The 22,360-nt window shown below is 52.6% G+C and overlaps 1 protein-coding gene across 10 annotated transcripts in view; it reads right to left on the reverse strand.

Annotated features, from left to right (window-relative positions):
* CROCC (ciliary rootlet coiled-coil, rootletin) overlaps positions 1 to 22,360 on the reverse strand; it is an 83,233-nt gene that overhangs the window by 27,906 nt on the left and 32,967 nt on the right. For all 10 annotated transcript variants that reach the window (XM_051988431.1, XM_051988432.1, XM_051988428.1 and 7 more), the window contains 15 exons: positions 22,172 to 22,337; positions 17,698 to 17,804; positions 15,730 to 15,957; positions 15,198 to 15,294; positions 14,495 to 14,599; positions 13,827 to 14,057; positions 12,797 to 12,996; positions 11,564 to 11,746; positions 9,003 to 9,147; positions 6,377 to 6,523; positions 5,331 to 5,561; positions 4,678 to 4,871; positions 2,633 to 2,760; positions 1,892 to 2,061; positions 220 to 399 (listed from right to left, as the gene is read on the reverse strand). In XM_051988431.1, the coding sequence (XP_051844391.1) occupies positions 220 to 399; positions 1,892 to 2,061; positions 2,633 to 2,760; positions 4,678 to 4,871; positions 5,331 to 5,561; positions 6,377 to 6,523; positions 9,003 to 9,147; positions 11,564 to 11,746; positions 12,797 to 12,996; positions 13,827 to 14,057; positions 14,495 to 14,599; positions 15,198 to 15,294; positions 15,730 to 15,957; positions 17,698 to 17,804; positions 22,172 to 22,337 (2,512 nt within the window). The remainder of the gene's footprint in view (positions 1 to 219; positions 400 to 1,891; positions 2,062 to 2,632; positions 2,761 to 4,677; positions 4,872 to 5,330; positions 5,562 to 6,376; positions 6,524 to 9,002; positions 9,148 to 11,563; positions 11,747 to 12,796; positions 12,997 to 13,826; positions 14,058 to 14,494; positions 14,600 to 15,197; positions 15,295 to 15,729; positions 15,958 to 17,697; positions 17,805 to 22,171; positions 22,338 to 22,360) is intronic.

The following is a 22,360-nucleotide window of genomic DNA, read 5'->3' on the forward strand; positions in this document are numbered from 1 at the left end:
CGTCTCCCAGAGGTCAGGACCTGAGCCGGGCCAGAGAGACGGAAACGACCAACAACAATGACGCGGTCACCCCAGTGCACAGATGGGGAAACTGAGGCATCAGGGGACAGACTCAAGTCGTGCTGCTGGGAAGCAGAGCCAGGAGCGGCCGCTGCCCCGGCCAGTCCCGTAACGCTGCGGCCTGAGGAGCCCGGTCTCTCAGGGGACGCCAGGCCCTACCTGCTGCTTCTCATTTTCGGCCAGCAGGAGGCTCTCATCCCGGTCCTGCTGCAGCGCCGTGATCTCCTCGCTCAGCTCCTCCTTCTCCGCTTCCAGCCGGGCCAAGAGCTCCTCCCGCTCCTGGCTCAGCCGGTGCAGAAGCTCCGTGCGTTCCGCTTCCAGCTCTCGGCGGGCCGCCTCCTGCAGGGGGACGGGGGGGAAGGAGGGGGCAAAGGGGGCGTGAGTCAGGCGCCGGTGGCCCCAACCATCACTGAGAGGGCAGAGTGTGGGGCCAGGCCAAACTCTGCTGTGGTCTTGAGGAAGTCAGTGCTCTTTGGGACTCAGTTTCCCCATCTGTAAAATGAAGGGGTTGGACTCAAGTGGATCATCAACATCCCTCCCCACCCAGCTCTGCTTCCCTGGGTTCTCAGGGCCATCCCAGCTCTGATAGCCCATATTAATTCTGCTCCCTGCGCCTCAGGTTCTTTAACTATCAAATGAAGTTGTTCAAATAAATGTATGGATATATGTATATGTACACATCCCTGTTGAGAAAAACGTGCACAGAAATAGATGTGTGTATGTACATATTTATCAATCTATTTATCTGTGACCAAGCTATCTATCCTTCTGTTTATCTATCCCTCTAACTATTCCAATTGTCTATCTATCCATCCACTCATCTTTCTATTCATTCCTCCATTTATCTGTTTGTCCATCTATTTTCCATCTGTCTACCTATCCATCTATTCATTTATCTCTCTGTCTCTGTTTACTTATCTATTAATCTAGTCATCTGTTTGTTCATCCATGCATTTATCTATCTCTGTTCCATCTGTCTACTTATCTGTTAATTTAGTTATCTGTTTATTCATTCCTGCATTTATCTGTTTGTCCATCTATGTTCCATCTACCTACCTATCCATCTACTCATCTATTTATCTATCTATTAATCTAGTTGTCTATTTATTCATCTATTTATCTATCTTTGGCCACTTATCTATTTATCTCTCTGTTCCATCTACTTATTTAGTTTTCTGTTTGTTCATTCATCCATTTATCTATTTATTGATCTATCTATCTATCCATGAAAACATTCATTTATATCTCTAACTTCTACTTTATCTGTCCATCTACTCATCTATCTCTATTTAGCTATCAACCTATTTCTATCTTTTCCATCTGTGTCCTTATCTATCAATCTAGTCATCTATCTATTCATTCATCCATATCTAATCTCTGCCCATCAGTGTATCTATCCATCCATGCAATTATCTGTCCATCCATCCATCTGTCTGTCTGTCTGTCTGTCTATCTATCTATCTATCTCCTGCTCTAATCTATCTTATCTTTTTTCCTCAGGGCAATGGGAAGTAAAGCATTTAGGAGGAAGATCAAAGTCAGCACAGAGATGGACCATTAAGTATGGAAGTCAGAGACTCTGACTTGAAATCCCAACTCTGAGATACCCTATCTTGCATAAACTCCCCTCTTCTGTTTCTATTTCTTCATCTGTGACCCGAATGGGTGAGGACAGATGATTGCTAAGTCCCTTTGCCACTTCTAAAGCCCAGATTCCCCTCTGGGCCCCAGGCTGGGTAAGTGCCCATGATCCCCCCAATCTGTCTGCCCCGCTTGGTTGGGCCTCAGGTCCCACAAACAGATGCTTAACTCAGCGGCTCCCCCCTCAAACCTTCTCCTGACGCAGCCGCTCTACATCCTCGTCATGGGCTGCCTGTTCTCCTCGAAGGGTGGCCTGGGCCTCCTGCTCCACCTGGACCAGCTGCTGGGCTAGCAGCTCCTTGTCCCGCACGAGTTTCTGCACCTCTGTCTCCATCTGCCGTCGAAGACCCACGAGTTGCCCTGTAAGGTAGGACGAGGAGGAGACACTTTTATCCCGGGTTCTAAGGGCCCTCCTGGCTCTGACATGTGCCTCGATGACCTCACTTCCATCTCTAGAGGTGGTTTCCCTCCTATACACGTGACTTCCCCTGCGTGTGAGGGATGTGTACCCAGCTCAGGTGGTCCCTCCTCCAGAAAGTCCATCCTGCTGCCAGTGACCGTCCTCAACCATTGCTGTGACTCTGTATCTATTTTGTGGGGTGTTTCTCCTGCATGATACTTCTGCACATAGAATGGAAGCTCCTTGAGGGCAGGGACTTTTGTGTCTCTTAAGGCACACTGTCTGATACTTAGCAGTAATAAATGCTGACTGACTGAATGAAAGTAGAGGGTACAGAGGTCAGACCGAGAGAGAAGAGGCAGCCCCAGAATCCTGCAGAGGAAGCAGCCCCGGTCAGACCCCCGCCTCTCCAGGAGCCAAGAGGGCGGGCACGGCCCAGATGAGGAGCTATGGTCAGAAGCCAGGCCTTGCCAAGGCCCCCTGGGGGAGGGGGGACAGCCCCCTCGTAACCCCAAAGCACAGGGACCGTACCAGTCAGAGTCTCCTTAGCCAGCAGCAGCCCCTGCACATCCGCCTCCAGCTGCTCCCTGCGTGCCTCCATCTGGCTGAGCTGTCGGTGGGCCTCAAACAGGCTGGTCTCGAGGGTGTCCTTCTCTGAGCTGTGGAGAAAAACAAGTTCATTGAGGGAGGCCCAGGTTCTCCCAAGCACAGCCTCTTCTCCACAGACCCAGAATTTCAGAGTCTACAATTTTAAGATAGGAGGGTCCTTAGAACCCGGGATGTCAGAGCTAGGAGGGCCTTAGAACCCAGGATGTCAGAGCTGGGAGGGCCCTTAGAACACAGGACGTCAGAGCTGGGAGGGCCCTTAGAACCCAGAAGGTCAGAGGTGGGAGGGCCCTTAGAACCCAGAATGTCAGAGCTGGGCAGGAACTCTTCTATTTCAATATTCATCATCGCTCTTATTCTAGCCCTTTCCATTGCTCTCACAATTTGAACACCTTTACCCATACCCAATACACTCCTAGACCTTAACCTAGGACTCATCTTTATTCTTTCTCTATCCGGACTATCAGAATGATCTGGCCCAAGAATAACTTGTGGGTCGGGACGTCTTGGTGGTGTTTGTTAGAGCCTCTGAACCCAGGAGAATGAATTTAAAGAATGGATAAAATACAATCCAGAAGGTCCAAAAGAAATGCAAAACTAGTGAAAATAAAGATCTCATTTTTCCCTTCCAAGTTTGGACTCCTTCACATCCATCCACAGACTCCAAGTTAAGAAGCCCTAAGCTAGTCCGAACCCCTCGTTTACAGAGAAAGAAATTGGATCTGGGGAAGGGAGTTCATTAGGGAGGGGTGGGGGAGGGAGGTACAGTCAGCTCCAGCTAGGGGGCTCAGCCAGTTTCTGGGGGCACCCGCTCCATTCCGACAGGGGTCCAGCTGCTGGGACATGATCTGCCCGCCTCGAACTCTGACCCACGCCCCTGGGAGGGGGCTCACCAATGGAGCTTCTCGGTCCTTAAGGAAAGCGAGGGCAGGTACTAGATGGGCCCCACCCCACATGTCTCTGTGTTGGCAAACACAGCTCCCGGGTTACTGTCCCTATAGGCAAAAGCCTGTGGGTCCCAAACCTTCAGAAGCACAGGTTCTAGTCTTGAAGGCCGAGCTGTGGTTCAAATTTACTTCTCCTCTGAGAGTTATAACTCTGAAATGGTTTCTTGGTTTCTCTAAAGCAGTTTCTTCCCTTGTAAAATGGGGTTACTAATATTCATATTAACAGCACTGTGAGAATCAAGAGCTATTCCTATTATGGCTAGCCACCCTTACTCTCCCCCCAGGTTGAGTATCTGACCGTGTTACTTCCCTGCTCAAGAAACATCAATGGCTCCCTACTGCACAGGATATGTAAACTCTTCAGCCTGGCATTTAAAGTCCTGTACCCTACTTTCACAGGATTACTGAATATTCTCTCTTTTAATGAATCAGCTAATAAAACAGCCTTTATTATGTGCCTACAACATGCCTGGCAATGGAAATACAAAAATAAAAATCAAACTCCTTCGATAACTTGCATTCTATCAGGGAAGACAAGATGTGCATATGATACCAAAAATAAATTCAAAACGAATAGTAGCTAGTTTAGGCAGGAAGGAAGAACAGGAAAGACTGTGAGGAAGGTGATGAGCTGAATCTTAAAGATAGTAAGAATCTGTAAAGAGGGAGGATGGCCAGGGCAAAGGCTTGGAGGTGGTAGATTGCAGCCCAACCAGCCCCAAAATTGGGCTCTCCATTCCCCCCCCCCCGCCTTGCTTTTGTACAGGCTGTATTCCCCAGCCCTGGAAGGCCATCCCATTCACACCCCCCTGCTAGAATCCCCAGTGTGATTGGAGGCTCATCTTCTGCACTCCTCCTGCAGGAAGCCTGATCTCTTCAGGTGCCCTGCCCTCTTCCCCAAGTCATCCCTCCTGTGTAGGTGCATCCCTGCTCCTCTCCCTACCCTCCCCCCCTTGCCAAGGGGCTGGGCCAGGTGCCCGTGGAGGCAGGGAAACGACCCCCAGCCCTCCGCGATCTCCTTACCGGAGGCCAGCCACCTCCTCAGTCAGGGAGCGGTTCTCCCGTTCGGAGGCGGTCAGCTGCACCAGCAGGCTGGCCCGCTCCTTGGTCAGTGACTCCATCTCCCGGAAAGCCCGCTCCAGCCCCTCCGAGTGCCGTTCCCCATCTCGGTGAACTCTCTGAAGTTCCTCCTGCTGAGCTCCCAACTGCCTCGACAACTGTCCCGGAACAGGGCTGGGTTAGTCCCCAGGTCACAGTTTTGGCCAGTCTTCATTTTGAATTATCCTGAGGCTCCTTGCCTGGGCTCTTTTCCCACAATTCCCTCTGATTGTCTTCCCCTCCCCAACCTGTCCCCACCTGAATGACCTTTGCCCACTGGATTCCTTCCCAATTTCAAGCCCAGTATTTAAAGCCACTTCCCCCAGGAAGTCTTCCCTGATGGGTAGTGACTAATTCTAAGTGTTGTGTTTCCATGCTAGAGAAGCTTTAAGATTAATTCTTGGAAAAAAAAAAAAAAAGAGGGAAAATGGTTTTAAAGAAAATATTATTTCTGGTCCCAAGCCAGCTCCGCTGAGGACAGCTCTATGCCATTCTGGGCCCCCTTGCCAAAACCAAGGCCGCTTGCAGGGATTGGCGCCTTGGAGCTCTGCCACCCAGAACCCAGGGCGCCTCTCTACCTGTGCCAGCTGATCTTGGAGCTGGCCACGCTCCTTCTGAAAGGCAGGCAGCTGCTGCTCCAGGGCCTCCCGGGCCAGTTCAGCGGCCTGCAGGGAGCGTTCCAGGTTCTGCCTCTCCGCCTCCTGTACCAGCTTCTCCTGTTCCAGCTGGGCCACTTGCTCCTGGGCAGCCGCCTTCTCCTGCTCTGCGTCTCGCTTCTGCCCAAGCAGGATTCCCCGTTCTTCTTCAAGCTAGGGCAAGGGAGAGGGGATCGTGGTTCCTGCCCATGCCCAGGGCTGGGATCCCATTCCCTCTAGATCTGAGACTGACCTCCCAGGAAGCCCCCCGAAATCAGGAACTCAGGGAAGGAAAAAGGAAATTCCCGAGAACTCCTGTGGGGATGTAAATGTGAGGAAGAGGAGGAGATGGTGGAACAAAGGCAGAGGAAAAGAAGAAAGATGAGAGAGAGGAGGAAAGAGAAGGGATGTGGAAAAATAGAGAAACAGGAAAATAAGAGAAAAGAGAATGAGTGTGACAGAAAAGCAAGAGAGGAGAGAAGCCTCTGAGGTCAATTAGTCTGATCCCTTAAAGTCACAGATGAGGAAACTGAGGTCCTATGAAGGGTGTAGTGATTTGCCAGGATCCCAACTCAAGTCTGGTGTACCCAAGAAAGAGTAAGGGGAGGAGAAAGAGAGACAAAGAGAGAGAAAAAGAAAGATGGAAGAAAGGAGAGAAAGAAAAAAAGGAAACAAGCAGAAGAGATAAAGAAAAAAGGAAAAAACAGAGAAAAGAGAAAATTGTGGAAAAAAAGGAAAAAGGAGAGAAGGAAATAGAGGCAGAGGAGAAAAAAGGAAAAGGGGAGAGAAGGTGGGTAAGAAGGAAGCTAGAGGCTCCTGAAGAAGGGAATGGAACCTCGTCCCTATCCCTGGCAGCTGGCTGGGACCAGGATCATGGAGGGTTGATGGCCACCACCACAGCAGCAGAGCAGTGCCTGAGGTAAGACAGGTATCTGAGGGAGGGCCTCTTCCCTCCCCCCGCTCCCCCCCAGGAAAGAAGCAGGCAATACCTGAGAGACCAATTGGTTCAGTTCCCGTTTGTCCTGAGCCAAACCCTCGTTGAGGGCACTAAGTTTGGACAAAGAATCCCTCAGAGATGCTTCCTCTCCCTTCAGTTTGTTTATGGATAGCTCCAGCTCAGCTCTGTTGGCTTCCACCTGTTCCAGGGACATCAGAGAGATAGAGACATGGCAGAACACGAAGGAATAGACACACATGTGGATACAGAGGGTATAGGATCATGGAAGGTAAAAGGAACATAGAGACAGGAAGAGAGAGAAGATAGAGAGATGGGAACACAGAGTGAAAGAGACGCGTAGAGGCAAAAGGAAGGAAGGGAGAAAGAAAGAGGAAGGGAGAGGAGGAGAGAAACAAATAGAGGAAAGAGAGAGAGAGAGAGACAGAGACAGAGACACAGAGAGAGAGAAGCACAGAGGCAAGAGGAAAGAAGGGAGGAAGAAAGAGGGGGAGGAGGAGAGAAAGAAATAGAGAGAGGAAAGAAAGAAAAAGATAAAGGGGAAAGAGAGAGGGACAGACAGAGAGAGAGACAGAGACAGAGGGATGGGAACAGAGAGAAAGATGCACAGAGGCAGGAGGAAAGGAGGGAGGAAGAAAGAGGAAGGGAGAGAGGAGGAGAGAAAGAAAGAAAGAGAAGAGAAAGAAACAGAGAAAGAGGAAAGAAAGAGAGAAAGAGAGACAGAGAGACAGACAAAGACAGAGACAGAGAAAAGGAGAAAGAGAAAGAGGTGAAGGGAGAAGATACGCAGAGACAGAGAAAAGGAGAAAAGGGAAAGAGAGAAAAACAGACAGCAAGAGAGACAGAGAGATAGAAAGAGAGGGGACGGGAAAAGATCCAGAGAGAGACAGATCAATGTAAAATGGATACACAGAAAAAGAAATAGAGTGAGAAGAGAGAGGAATACGGAAAGATAGACAGATGAAGATAATCAGACAAAAAGAGATGAGAAAAAAAATCACTGAATATAACAAATTACATAAAAGGAAACATTAACAAAATATACATTTTGGCCAGAATGACTCAGATCGAGCTTATGTTGCCAGGGAAGATAGTGGGTCCTGAGGCTGGATTTGAGGAAGACCTTCCCTATGACAGGAACCTTGCCAATGGTACAGTCCAGCAGCAGCCCAGGTCTGGTGTAGGGCCAGAGCCTCCAGGCAAAGCAGCTCTACTTGGTCAGCCTGGAGAATCTTCTCCATTCTGGGCTAAGCTAAGATTCTCAGCTGAAGAACAGGGGCATTCTGGCCTTAGAAGGAGTTTCCTCCCTTGGGAGTTTCCAATACAGGGCAGGGAAGCAAGGGCACACTGCCAGTCTTCATTGGAGGGCTCCGGGAAGGGACAAGATAGCCCAGTCAGTCCAGCTAGAAGGTGGGGGGAGGGCCCCTTAGCCCAAGGACTCAAGCTGACCAGCTGTCTGTGCTAGTTATGAGCTGGTGGGCCAGGTTGCCCTGAGGCATTCCCATTCCTACCCTCCGGCTGCCTCAGCCACGTAGGATGTTACCACCTGAGGCTGGGAGCTTCCCTACTCATAGACAAGCTTCAGCTTTTAATACCCTTTTTGGTCCAGATACACTCAGCTAGCAGTGCTTCCTCATGAACTGGCCCAAGTCCCTGTCACAGGCCTCCTTGACAGTTAAAACCCCCTTATGATGAGACCTTAGGGCTCTATCAATCCCTGAGACTCCTTGGGTGTAGGGTGTGAAACTCAAGCTGGAGCTATAGGAGCCATATTCTGACCCAGGAAGAACAGGGTTACATGAGGGATCAAAACGCCTATTACGCCTAGAGATGTGGACACAGACAAGCTGGCCTGTCCCCTTTGTTTTGGGGGGACAGCAATTTAGACAGTATTTTTAAGGGTCTTCCCAGCTCTGACCTCCTGGGTTCTAAGGCCCTCCCATCTCTGAGCTCCTGGGTTCTAAGGGCCCACTCAGCTCTGACATCCTGGGTTCTAAGGGCCCTCCCAGCTCTGACCTCCTGGGTTCTAAGGGCCTACCCATCTCTGACCTCCTGGGTTCTAAGGGCCTTCCCAGCTCTGACCTCCCGGGTTCTAAGGGCCCTCCCAGCTGTAACATAGGGTGTCCCAAAGTTCCTCCCAGCTCTGACTTTATTCTAGGGCACCTCCCAGATGTAAAATCCCTTCATCTAAATTTTTCCCACTCCATATCCCAGGATCTGAGGTTCCTTCTAGCTCTGAAATGCCACATTATTTCTCCTTTCTGTAGCGGGTATCCTCTCTGAATCACTGCCCCATCATGGCAGAAAGGCTTTTATAATTCAGTGTGACTGAGCCATGCCATGTAGGAATACACAAGATGGACAGGGCACAGTGGAGAGCTCTGACAAAGGTGACCGCAGGAGAAGGGAATGGCAAATCCCTCGCAGCCTCTTTGCAAAGAGACATCTATGGACAGTACTGGTGGGCCCAGGTCGACGGGTCAGGAAGAATCAGATGTGACTGAACAGTAATGGCTGATGTTCTAGGATTCTCTAACTCCGAGAACAGTCACAAGGAGCCCTACAGACCCCTTAAGGCCCCTTCTAATCCTACATGCTGGATAAAGCACAAGCTGAAGCGGGGGGTCTCGGTCATTTCAGAAGCCTAGGGAAGATCCCACCTTGGTCAGCGCCTCCGTCACCTCGGTCTTCTCGGCCTCCATCACTTCCTTTGCCAAAGTGGCCTTGCTTAGGGTCTCCTTAGCCAAGATCAGCTCCTTCATCAGTCCTGACTTCTTCACCTCCAGTTGCTCCAGCTGTTTATGACTATCAACCAATCAATCAACAAATATTAGGTGCCCATTATTGTGCCCGGAGCTCGGTACACAAAGACAAAGATGAAACAGTCTCTGCCCTCCAGGAGCTTAAGTACTATTGGGGGACAATACATACAGAGATAATAATATACAAAATAAATATATACATAATAAGTAGATGGTAATTTCGGGGTGGGGCACTAGGAAGGGCTTCATGGAGTAGATGGGCTGTCTCTGAAGGAAGTCAGGGATTTTGAGAGGGAGAAGTGGGAGGGGTGCGTGGGAGGGCAGGGGGAGAGGAGACACCCACAGCAAAGCCATGGAGCAAGGAGAGAGAGCACCAGGTGGGAGCAAAGGCAAGAAGTCCCCTTTGGCTGGGACCTAGAGTGCACCAAGGGGAGGGATACATAAAATAAACCTGGAGGAGGAGGTTATGAGCTGGTGGGCCAGCTTGTTCAGGGCTCTAAATGTCAAACCAAGAAGTTTTTGTTTGATCCTAGACGCGGCAGGAAGCCACCAGAGGTTATCTGAGGGTGGGGGGAACACAGTGGGAGCTGAGCTTTCAGACAGTCACCTTGGCAGCTGTGTGGAGGATGGGTTAGAGAGAGGAAGATGAGGCAGGAGGCGATTGTGACAGCCCAGACGAGAGGAGATGGTGTCCTAGGCTGGTGGCCATGGGAGGAGAGAGAAGGGGAGAGAGAGTGGAAGTGACACTGGCAAGACCTTGGAGGAATGGCTAACACACTGAGGCCCATGGGAGTGATGGAATAGGCCTGTGCTGTAAGAGATGATGGATGGGATGAATTCAGAGGAGCCTGGGGAGACCTACGTGGACTGAGGCAGACTGAAGTCAGCCGACAAAGGAACAAAAACAAAAACCAACCGAAAACGACACATGTGCTAACTGCAACAGTGTGAATGCAGAGACTGGCCACACACAAGTGTCAGAAGTGAACGGTGCAAAATCACGGTGATGCGACAGTTATCCTTATAAGGCGCCCACCTGAACTAAGCACTTTATAAATAGCATCTCGTTTGATCCTCACTACAATCTTAGGAGCTAGGTGCTATGATTCTGTTTTTTAGGAGCTAGGTGCTATGATTCTGTTTTACAGAAGAGGAAACTGAGGCAGACAGTACTGAAATAATTTGCCCGTGGTTACCCATCTAGTAATAATAATGGCTCAAAAGGAGAGAGACGAGAAGACAACTCCCATCTCTGCAAAAGTGCAAGTCTTTTTAAAAGTATTGCACAATGCATATATTTCAGACTTGTGATATGATGATTTTTTTTCCTTTCCTCTTCTTTTTTTCTTTCTTCTCCCTTCCTTCCTTTCTTTCCTCCCTCCCTCCTGCTCTCCCTTCCTTCCTTCTTTCCTTCTCCCTTCCTTCCTTCTCTCCCTCTCCCTTCTTTCCTTACTCCCTTCCTCCTTTTGTCTTCCTTCCTTCTTTTCTTCCTTTGTTCCTTCCTTCCTTCCCTCCCCCCCCTTGCTCTCCCTTCCTTCCTTCTCTCCTTCTCCCTTCCTTCCTTTTCTCCCCCTCCTTTCCTTTCTTCCTTCCTTCCTCCCCTCTTCCTTCTCTTTCTTCCTTCCTTCCTTCCCTTCCTCCCTCTCTCCCTTCCTGCCTTCCTTCCTTCCTCCTTCTCTCTGTCTTCCTTCCTTCCTTTCTTCCCTCTCTCCCTCTTAAAATTATTATTTGATATATGGGATGGCTCTCTGGGAAGGAAAGGAGAAAAGATACTGGGGGAAACTATGGTGATGTAAAAAAACAAACAACATAAGTAACAACATTTCCAAATTGAGAAGACTCAGCAACTGATGGGCTTGTAGGATGATGGTAAGGAGTGAGACAGGTCCAGCGCGACACTGAGACTGGTGACCTAGCATGGCAGTGCCCAAAATAAGAACAGGGATCAAAGAGTGGGTAACTTTCCTCCCTGCTTCTCCCTGTCCCCCCCCCCCTTGTCCCCTGGATCATGAAGGGCGTCGGGAGCGTCTTTTCCTCACCCTCAAGGCCTTCCTGTCAGACCTGAAATCTCTGGGCTCCAGGACGGGCTGAACCTCTTGCGGGGGCTTGAAGGGGCACTTACAAAACAGGTGGTGATGTATCAAGGGCCCCTGCTACAGAAATGGAGGGGGGTGTGACTCAGGCTACTTCTGGGGAGAACAAATGGGAGAATGCATGTGGAAGCACCAGGCAACGACCTAGCAGAAAGACTGGGGGTGGGGGGTCTCCTGTAGTGACCATAGGATGGGATGAAAATGACCTAGATCTGACTTCCAGCTCGGGTCCTTCTGAGAGCTCAGTGACCCTTCCCGAGCCTCAGTTTCCTCCTCTGTAAAAAAGGGCTCCAGGGTGACGTGCTCTGTTCTAGACAGGCATGACTAGGTCTGGATGGGGCCGAGGAGCGGGGGAGCCCCTCTTACCCCCGCTCTATTTCCTTGTGGAATCTCTCTCTATCCTGCGTGATGTCCTCCTTCTCCTCCTCCAGCTGGTCCTTCTGTCTCTGCAGTTCATCCTGGGTCAGCTGCAGCTTTTCCTTCTCTTGCTGCAGCATCTCCACCTGCATCTGCATGGCCGCCAGACTGCGCACCAGGCCGTCCTTCTCGCTGCCACGCGGGGGGAGAGGCAGTGGTTAAGGGAGGAGGCGGTCAGCTCCGGCTCCTGCTCAGCCCTCCTCTCTCCCGCCCATCCTGAGCTTCACGGCTCGGGAGTCCCCACTTCCTCCAGGCAGCCCTGCCCTGCCCAGAGCACCTCAATCCAAACCCATAATCCAGCACTTGGTTAGACGTTGTTCTCTACTGCATGTGGATGAGCCTTACCTCCCCAACTGCCTAGAAAGCTGTCAAGGGGAGATAATGTGATCTCTAATGGCCCTCCTGACTCTGACCTCCCGGGTTCTAAGGGCCCTCCCAGCTCTGACCTCCCAGGTTCTAAGGGCCCTCCCGGCTCTGACCTCCCGGGTTCTAAGGGCCCTCCCGGCTCTGACCTCCCGGGTTCTAAGGGCCCTCCCGGCTCTGACCTCCCGGGTTCTAAGGGCCCTCCCGGCTCTGACCTCCTGGGTTCTAAGGGCCCTCCCGGTTCTGACCTCCCGGGTTCTAAGAGCCCTCCAGGCTCTGACCTCCTGGGTTCTAAGGGCCCTCCCGGCTCTGACCTCCTAGGTTCTAAGGGCCCTCCCGGCTCTGACCTCCTGGGTTCTAAGAGCCCTCCAGGCTCTGACCTCCTGGGTTCTTTAAAGGCCCTCCTGGCTCTGACCTCCTGGGTTCTAAGGGCCCTCCCGGCTCTGACCTCCTGGGTTCTTTAAAGGCCCTCCAGGCTCTGACCTCCTGGATTCTCAGGGCTTTCCCCACTCTGACACACACTTTATGAATTTCCTGGTGCCTTCCCTGCTCCCTCCAAAAGCCTGGCACAGAGCAGGGCACCCATTTGCCACTTAAGGCTCCTAGGAACATCTTCCACTCAGTTCTCCACTCCCTCTTGTGGGTCTGATGAGCCCGGGGCCTCGGCCTTTGCCCTGGGACCACCAGTAGCTTGCTGGGAGGCCTTGGACAAGTCAGCCTGGCTCTCCGGGCCCCAGGACCCCCACCCCCACCCCAGGGCAGGGCGGCGGCCCCTCCCACATCCCCTTCCCCTTCCCTCTGCCCGGCGACGCCCGGTACCTGCTCAGCAGGTCGTGGGCACTGCGCAGCCTCTGGATGTCTCGAAGGGCGTCCTCTTTGGCCTGGACGGCCCCGTCGGCCGCGTCCCGGAGCTGCAGCACCTGCTTGTCCAGGCTCCGGCGCTCGGCTTCGCCGTCGGCCAGCTGCTTCCGCAGGGAGGCCAGAAGGTCCTGGCTGGCCTCGTAGCGCCCACGCATGTCCTGCAGGGAGCCCGGCCCCAGGCCCTCAGTGCCCGCCGCCACGCTCCCAGACGGCAACCCTTGGATCCCCACATTCACCGTCCCTGGGACTGCTGAACTTGAGGCAGAATGGAGCATTCCTGACTGAGCCCCCGCCCCTGACACCGTGAAGCTCCCCGCCGGGGACTGCGAGCCCCTAGCCATTAATGGGACTACCTGAACTCTGACCCTTGACCTGAGACCCATCCCTCACACTGAGCCCCCACCCCTGACTCAGAGGCCCCGTCACTTACATTTACCCCCTTTCTATTACTTAATAGGCTTTCACCCTGGCCCCTTTTATGGTAAGTGCCCATGATGAGCCTTTGCCTCCCAGCCCCTCCGTGGAGCCCGCGCCCCAGCATTAGCTTCCTCCCACTTCTGGGACCCTGCGCCCCCACACTGAGCGGGCAGCTCCTCAATCCTGGCCCCGTAATGGGACCCTAAGGCTCATCCCTGATAGAGCCCTCATTCCTGCCCCTGAGTGTCTCCCAAATTTCTTCTTTCTGCACATTTATTGTTGCTTTTTGCTTTTGTTAACTTTTTTTGTTTTACACGTACGTTCATTTTTTACACATTCCCTGCGTACCCTGCTGGGAGTGCGCCCCCCAATTCCCAGGGCTCTGAGATCTGTGCCCCGAGGAAGGCGCCTCCGAGGGCAGAGAGGGAAGGAAATCCTGTTTCCATTTTTAGCGCCCGGGCCCGCCGGCTCCAGCCGCCCTGCACAACCTCATCTGTCCTCGTCCTGACCGAGCTCCCACTCCCCTCCCCCTCTCCCCGCCGTGGGAATCCCCCCTCCTTCCCCTCCCTACCTGCACTTGCATCTGTCGCTTGTGCAGGGCCGAGTGGACCAAGGCGAGGGTGGAGTCGGAGAAGGCCGGGGACAGGCTGGGGCGGGGGGAGCCGCTGGGGCGCGGCGAGGAGCGCCGGAGCGGGGAGGGGGTGCGCAGGCTGGAGAGCCCGCGCAGGCTGCCGTCGGAGGCCTCGGGGGTGCGCTCCATGCCGCCCATCTGGATGCCGCTGTCCGTGTCGGACAGGACGGCCTGGAGAAAAGGGGGGGTGACGGGGCTGCCCTGCTCCTGCCCCGACCCCGTCTGCCTGCCCCCTTTTGTATTCAACGCCCGCCTCCTCCAGGAAGGCCGCTCAGACCAGGTCGCGCCAACCCACTCTCCTTATCCTGTGCAATGTGACTGGTCTGATGCTCCCGCTGGGGCTGAAGGGGAGGCAGCTGTCGGGGGGGGGGAGTGCAGGGCACCTGGGACGGCTCCTCCCCGGCTGTGGGGGGCGCCACAGGGAGGCTGTCTCCCCGACCCCCTCCCTGACCCAGGGCCTCCTGTGTAATGTGACTGGTCTGATGCTCCCACTGGGGGTGAAGGGGAGGCAGCCGTCCAGGGGCACCTGCAATGGCTCCTCCCCGGCCGTGGGGGGCGCCACAGGGAGGCTGTCTCCCCGACCCCCTCCCTGACCCGGAGCCTCGTACCTGGGCCAGGTCCCGCAGGGTTTGCTGTAGCACTTCGGACTCATTCCTCAGGGCCTCCACCTCCTCAGCCTCGATGGCCGCCTGCTCCTGGAGCCGCACAGCTTCCTGCCGGCCCCATGGGGAGGAGGCAAGAAAGGGGGCTCGACTCCTTGTGTCTGGGGCCCGGCCCTTCTTCCCCGCCCAGGAAGCCTGAGCCCACCCCCATCTTCCTCCTCAGAACCAAGGGCCCCCACAGGGTCCTCACAAGCTGGCTCTGGTCAGAGCTGAGGGGATTCAGGACTCAGGGTGTCAGAAGCAAGGGGGGCTTAGAACCCAGGAGGTCATAGCCGGGAGAACCAAAGAGCAATTAGGGAAGATGTGTCCCATGAGGGGAAGGTTCCTTGCCCACAGTCACTCCCCAAACTCGGGGCAAACCTGGGACTGGCACCGGGGCATCCTGACTCCTAGCTAACCCTCTCTCCATTATGAGCGCTGCTGGGTGGTGACGGGGCAGAGACACTGGGGGAGCTGGGCGCGGAGGCCAAGCCTTGCCCCTGAGCACACAGGCCCTCCCCCGGGGGCGAGTCCCCACAGGGCCTCCCCAGCTACTGTGCGCTGATTTGGGGGGGCCCTACCCCCAGGTCCCTATCTCGCTCCCACCCCAGGGAGAGATGGCCAGGCTCAGGCCCCCACCCCCACCCCCTCGGCCCAACCGGGTTCTCACCAGCGCTTCCACCTTCTGCGTCAGGGCCTCGTTGGCGCGGTCCTTCTCCGAGTTTTGGCTCTGAAGCTGCTCCACCAACAGGGTCAGCTCGTTCACTCTGAGGGGCCGAGGGGAGCAGGTGACTGGGAGCCCGGGGCTGCCCTTCCCTAGCGGGGGTCTGTGTCTGCCTCTTATCCTGTCTGGCTGGTGACTGCGCCCCCTGCCCCTTGGCTGTGCCCCGTGCCCCTTGGCTGTGCCTCTGACCCCCAGCTGTGCCTCTGACCCCCGGCTGTGCCCCCTGCCCCTTGGCTGTGCCTCTGACCCCCAGCTGTGCCCCCTGCCCGTTGGCTGTGCCCCTGACCCCTGGCTGTGCCTCTGACCCCCGGCCATGCCCCCTGACCCCCAGCTGTGCCCCTTGCCCGTTGGCTGCGCCCCTGACATGCCCCCTGACCCCCAGCCGTGCCCCCTGACCGGTGGCTGCGTCCCCAGGCCTTAGCCCCGAGTCTGGGCCCACATTAGCCTGGGCCGCTGACTGACCGACTGACCGACTGACCTGGAGTTGAGCTCGGCTTTCTCCAGGTCGCTCTTCACTTGGAGCTGGATCATGTCGCGCACCTTGTCGCGCAGCTGCTCCTCCAGCTGGGCCCGGAGCAGGGCTGCCTTCTCCATGGCGGCCTCGCTGCTGCTCTCCGCCAGCCGCAGGCTCCCGCTCAGGCCCACGCTGGCCGAGTGGATGCTCCGCGAGGTCCGGGCCAGCTCGATGCCCAGCTGGGCCAAGTCCCTGCGGAGGGCCGGAGCAGTCACTCACGCCCCCTTCCCCTCCCTCCCTCGGGCCGCTCCCTCCCAGCGGGGCTCTCCCTCCCGGGGTGCACGAGGCCGTTTCTTCGACGGCCCCTACTCAGTCATCCTCGTTCCGGGGACAATACGAGCTGCTGCTAACGGCTTCTCCTTCCCTCCTTCCTTCCCTGCCCAGGCAGCTGGGGTTAAGAGCCTTGCCCGGCCCCCAGCCAGGAAGTACTCGGTGTCTGAGGCAGGATTAGAACTCGGGCCCTCCTGACTTCCGGGCTGGGGCTCCAGCCACTGCGCCCCCTGGCGGCCCCTGCTTCTTTCTCTTCTAAGACACTCAGTGTGCGGGGATTTGCTCGGGGTGACACAGCTGGCAAGTGAGTTCACATTTGAACTCAGGTCCTCCTGACCTCCATGGCTCCTGGCTCTACCCACTGCGCCCCCTAGTGGCCCCGCTGAATTAGTTAATTAATCCAAGTCCTGACCAGTCTGGCCCCGCCCTCTCTGGCGGCCCCAAGGAACCTCCCTCCCGCCTCTCCTGCAGGCCGAGCCCCCACCCCCACCCCCGCTCCTCTCCCCACACCTTCTCTGTCCCAGACGCCCCCTCGGGGACCCCCTTCACTCCAAGGCTGCCCCAGCCTCCCTCCCAAGGGCCCTTCATGTGTGAGCGCATCTCCTCCCACTGCATTCACACTGTGGGAATCTGCCCGTGTCCCCGTCCGGCTCCAAGCTTCCCGCAGGGGGGAGTTTCATTCTCCGGGACCTATGACCCAGGCTGCCACAGTGCTCGGCCCTCAGGCCGGGAGGGCGCAGGCCGTGGCCCGATGGGCCCCGGCAGAGCCTGCCCAGGAACCCCCCCAACTGCTCCCCGAGGCCTCCCGGGGAGAACCTGATCCCTGCCCCCCAGCGGCCCAGGCCCCCCCAAACTGCAGTTCTCCCTGCAGCTCTCTTCATTCTCCCCTCTGGGCCGGGCAGAGTGACAGCCCTCATGGAGCGCGAGTCCCCAGAATAAGTGTCCCAAGTTCTTCGTCTGATTTAGTCTTTCACTGTTTTTCCCTAAAGAAAACTGACCATAACACTTAAGATATGGCCTGGCCAGGTCAAAGGTCAGCAGAATTACTGCCTTGTCCCGAACACTGTCGCTCCTTCCTAAACTGGCCTCAAATCAAATGAGCTTCCACATTACAAGGCTCAAGGCAGGAGTCAAATTGTGCACAGGCAAGAACAAAAACCAGCCCCTCTCCCTGAAGGTCACCTACCTCCCCCTCCCCCTGAAAGTCACCACCCTCTCCCCCTGAAGGTCACTTCCCCCTGATGGTCACCACCCTCTCCCGGTGACGGTCACCACCCTTTCTTCCTGAAGTCACCATCCTCTCCCCCTGATGGTCACCTCCCCCTCCCCCTGAAGGTCACCACCCTCTCCTCCTGAAGGTCACCTCCCCCTCCCCCTGAAAGTCACCACCCTCTCCCCCTGATGGTCACCACCCTCTCCCCCTGAAGGTCACTTCCCCCTCCCCCTGAAAGTCACCACCCTCTTCCCCTGAAGGTCACTTCCCCCTCCCCCTGAAGGTCACCACCCTCTCCCCCTGAAGGTCACTTCCCCCCCCCCCTGAAGGTCACCACCCTCTCCCCCTGAAGGTCACTTCCCCCTCCCCCTGAAGGTCACTTCCCCCTCCCCCTGAAGATCACCTCCCCCTCCCCCTGAAGGTCACTGCCCTCCCCCCCAGGCCCTCACCTCTCCGTGGAAGTCTTCATCTCACTGACCAGCCTCCTGAAGCCCACTACCTGCCTCCAGAGAAGGAGCAGACGGCTGTGTTCATTGCTGAAGTAGGCATTGAAAGACTGGGAGAAAGCATTGAAGGGATGCTGGTGAGCTGCGGGGACGGCCACCAATGCCCTCGCTCACCCTTCCCTCTCAGAGCAGGGAGAAACATCCGTGCAGATTCTACCTCTACATCCCAGCCAGGAAGACTAAGGGAAACTCTCAAGATGTCACTATGTCAGCCCTAGATGCCCGGGAGGGAGAGTCCTGGAGACCAAGGAACAGGCCTTATGTGTAAAATGTGTCACGTTTAGGAGGCTCACGGAATGCAGGAGTTGGACTGTAAGGGCTCAGAATTAGAGTTAGGGGACCTCATTCTACAGAAAACTGGCCTAAAAGGCTGTAACCTACCCAGAGCCCAGGCTCCAAATACATCCTCTCTCCACTTCCCCTTCCTGATCACTCACTGACCAAGTGACCGGGAGCAGGATGCTGAGCCACACGCAGTAACAGCAGGGGCAGATTTAGGTGGAAAGAAAAAACTTCCTGACAATTAAAGCCATTCAAGAGTAGCATGACTTGCATTTTGTTTTCTTTCTCATTTTTTGCTCCTTTTTGCCCTGATTTTTCTTGTGCAGCACAATGATTGCAGAAATACGTATAGAAGAACTGCACATTTTACCTATATTGCATTACTTGTTGCCTGGAGGGGTGGGGAGAAGGGAAGGAGAAAAATTTGGAACACGAAGTTTTGCAAGGATGGATGTTAAAAACTATTTTTGCATATATTTTATAGTTTTTTATTTTCAAAACATATGAAAGGAAAATTTTTCAACATTGGTCCTTGCAAAACCTTGCGTTTAAATTTTCCCCCTCTTCTCCCAACCCTCTCCCCTAGATGGCAAGTAATCCAATATATGTTAAACATGGTAGAAATATAAGTTAAATCTATATAGGCATACATATTTATACATTATCTTACTGCACAAAAAAAAATCAGATAAAAAATTTTTTTAAATGAGAAAGAAAATAAAATTCAAATAAAACACAATAAAAAGAGTGAAAATGCTATGTTGTTCCCACAAGTCCTCTCTCTCTCTCTGAGTGCAGATGGCTCTCTCCATCCCAGGTCTACTGGAATTGGCCTGAATCATCTCATTGTTGAAAAGAACTATGTCTATCAGAGTTCATCATCACATAATCTTGTTGCCATGTACAAAGATCTCCTGGTTCTGCTCATTTCACTCAGCATCAGTTCATGTAAATCTCTCCAGGACTCTCTGAAATCATCCTGTTGGTCGTTTCTTACAGAACAATCATATTTCATAGTATTCAGATACCACAATTTATTCAGCCATTCCCCAGCTGATGGGCATCCATTCAGTTTCCAGTTTCTAGCCACTACAAACAGGGCTGCCACAAACATTTTGGCACATACAGGTCCCTTTCCCTTCTTTAAGATCTCTTTGGGATATAAGCCCAGTAGAAACACTGCTGGGTCAAAGGGCATGCAAAGTTTGATACCCCAATGGAATGCATGTATTTTGAAAATAAAATGCTTCATTTAAAAAAAAAAAAAAAGTAGCAGGAGCAGGCCCTAAATATAATGGGGATTCCCCCTCCCTGAAGGTCTTCGAGCCAAGCTGAAACGACTACTTGATGGGGATATTATAGTGTGGGGGATTTTTTTTCTTCTAGAGGATGGAACAGATGGTTTCTGAGATCTCTTCCAACTTGTAAGCCCCACTGATGGAAAGGTTTTTTAGTTTGGGGCTGGATTTTTTAACCTTAGCACTTAGCACAGAGTAGATACTGAATAAATATTTACCAACTGACTGCAAGAATTTCTTTTCTCCTGGCCTCAGTTTCCCCACAGGGCTGTTTCTGAGGATCACACAAGATCATGTCTGTGAGAACAGTATCAGTTATGGTCAACATCCTTGAAAATTAGTATTAATAAGCAAGGATTATTTTCATCATTAGTCGTAGCATTAGCCACTCACTGCCCATCTGACATCTTAGGGGTCCATTATTTTCCCGATGGGAGTATTCTTGCCTCCTACATAGAATGAAACCCCTTTGAGATTGGAGCCCACAATCTCATAAGCTACTTTGACTGAAAAAAATTCATCCCAAGTGAATGCAGCCGCCCATGTGCACCTGATAAGTGCCACAGGCTGTGCCCATTCTGGAAACAACAATCATAAGCATTTGGGGTTTTTTCCTTTCTCGTTTTTTTCCCTTTTGATCCGACTTTTCTTGTGTGGCATGAAGAATATGGAAATATGTTTAGACATATTTAACCTATATTGGATTTTTTGCTGTTTTGGGAAGAGGGGAGAAAGGAAAAGAGGGAGAAAAATTTGGAACACAAGGTTTTTGCAAAGATGAATGTTGAAAACTACCTTTGCATGTATTCCAAAAAAGAAAATCCTATTTATAAATTGCAAAATAATCATAAGAATTTCAGGGTTGCTTTAAGATCTACAAAGCATTTTACAAATGTTGTTATGATAACAGCTGGCATTTGTTTAGTGCTTTAAGATCTACAAAGTTTTGTAAATCTTGTTTCATTTGATCTTCATGACAACCCTGGGAAGGTGGATGCTATTATTAGGCCCATTTTACTGTCAAGTGATTTGCTAGTGAGTGCTTCAGGCCACATTCGAACTTGGGTCTTCCTGACTCCAGGCCAATTTCTTCACATGAATCCCTCCCCACCTCAGCAGCTCTCTTTCTTCATCTAGGTCACTTAGAATCCCTTGTGTCATTTTAGGTTAAGCTCAGGTGTCATCTCCTACCTGAGTCCTTTTGTGATCCCCACAGCCTTTGGGGCAGCTAGATAGTACAGTGCATAAAGTTGTAAAACGAGCTGCAGAAGGAAACGGCAAAACAATCCAGTATCTCTACTGAGAAAACCCCAAATGGGGTCACAAAGAGTCTGACTAATAACAACTGCCTCTAAGCCCTACCATCAAAATTAATCCAATTTTTTTTTTGTTTAAACGTCTTTTGTATACACTTCTATATGTTGTCTTCCCCTAAAGAAAGTAAGCACCTTGAGGGCAATTTTTATTTTTGTGTCTCAAGTTTCTAGCAGTGCCAGGTATACAGTAGAATACTATTTGATGAATGATTTCATAGGATCATAGATTGAAATTTCAAAGGAATCTCAGAGGTCATCTGGTCCAACCTGTTCATTCTACTTTACTGAAATGTCTTGGTGAAGATCACACAGGGGTTAAATCTTACAGATCAAATGATCATGTCCTTTGCCTCCAAATGCAGCACGTTCTCCATAGTTCCACTCTGTTTCTATTGTATCTTTTCCCCCCGAGGCAATTGGGGTTAAGTGACTTGCTTAGGGTCACACAGCTAGGAAGTGTTAAGTGTCTGAGACCAGATTTGAACTTAGGTCCTCCTGACTTCAGGGTTGGTGCTCTATTCACTGTGCCACCTAGCTGCCCCGTTCTATCTTTTAAAACAGAATCATATGTGTAGGTTTATTTTCTAAATAGAATGTAAATTCCTGGAAAACAGGGACTGTGTGTGTGTGTGTTTTCATATGCTCACAATCTAACACAGAGCCTGGTACACAGTTGGGGCTTAATAAATACTTTCTGACTTCACAGTTTAGTTTTCAGGAATTTAGGGGTGGAAGAGACTTCAGGAATCACTTATACAAGTCTGGACTTCTACAGAAGAAGAAAACTGGGGCCACAGGAGGGGGAAATAATTTGCCCAAGATTACACAGGATCTCGAATTTGAACTCAGATCTCATGAGTCCAAAGAGAACTCCAATAGAAAGCTCATCATAAGGCTATTCTCCAGAGCCAACTTAGCCGGGATGCTCAGCCACCATCACACTACAAGGAGGCACTTGAAGACAGCTCTGACCATCAATATTAGTGGGGATGTGATAGTCATTCTGCTAATGCTAAGTATAGGCCAGTGGACAGAGGCCTGGCTGCCTCAGAACCCTGGGGGCTAGGGGAGCTTGGGCAATGCCCCTGGCAAGCTGAAGTCTCTCGTGGAAGAGAAATCACGGACTAACGTAGATGGAGGACACTTCTGAGTTCTCTTTCCCAGGGCATCACAAGGCTGGTCCTTTTTTCTAGCTCTATAGTCCTAATTACAAGGGAGCTTCTGTGCATATGTATAGGTCCTCCCTGGAGCGGTCCGAAGAGGAGGGGAGGAACACAGTTTTGACATTTTACCAGAACCTGGCAGATCACCTAAGGCCTCAGGGTACAGGGGTTAAACTGATGATCAAGGGATTCTTTGGTGATTCTTCTCCCAGAAGAAGCTACTTGGTATCCCTAAGCCCAAGGAGCCAGACAAAAGTCAGTCATCAGGGAAGAGTGAGGCCAGAACAAGGACTTGGAACTCAAAAAAGGGGCAAAGCCTTCAGAGAATTCAGGGCCCTGAGACCCTGGTGCTACCTACCTCCTCCTCCCGCCGCCACTCGGCCTCTCGCTGCTCCAGCTCCCCCCGACTCCGGGTCCAGTCGTGGGTCACTTTGCGGATGTCATCGGTCAGGGCTTGGTTGGCTGCGCTGGCCTGGTCGAGCTGTTCTCGAAGCATGGCGTTCACCTGCACCAGGCTGGCACTCCTGCAGGGGGAGAGGGGATGGAT

The sequence above is a fragment of the Antechinus flavipes genome, chromosome 3 (genome assembly GCF_016432865.1).
Source record: "Antechinus flavipes isolate AdamAnt ecotype Samford, QLD, Australia chromosome 3, AdamAnt_v2, whole genome shotgun sequence".
Classification (NCBI taxonomy): domain Eukaryota; kingdom Metazoa; phylum Chordata; class Mammalia; order Dasyuromorphia; family Dasyuridae; genus Antechinus; species Antechinus flavipes.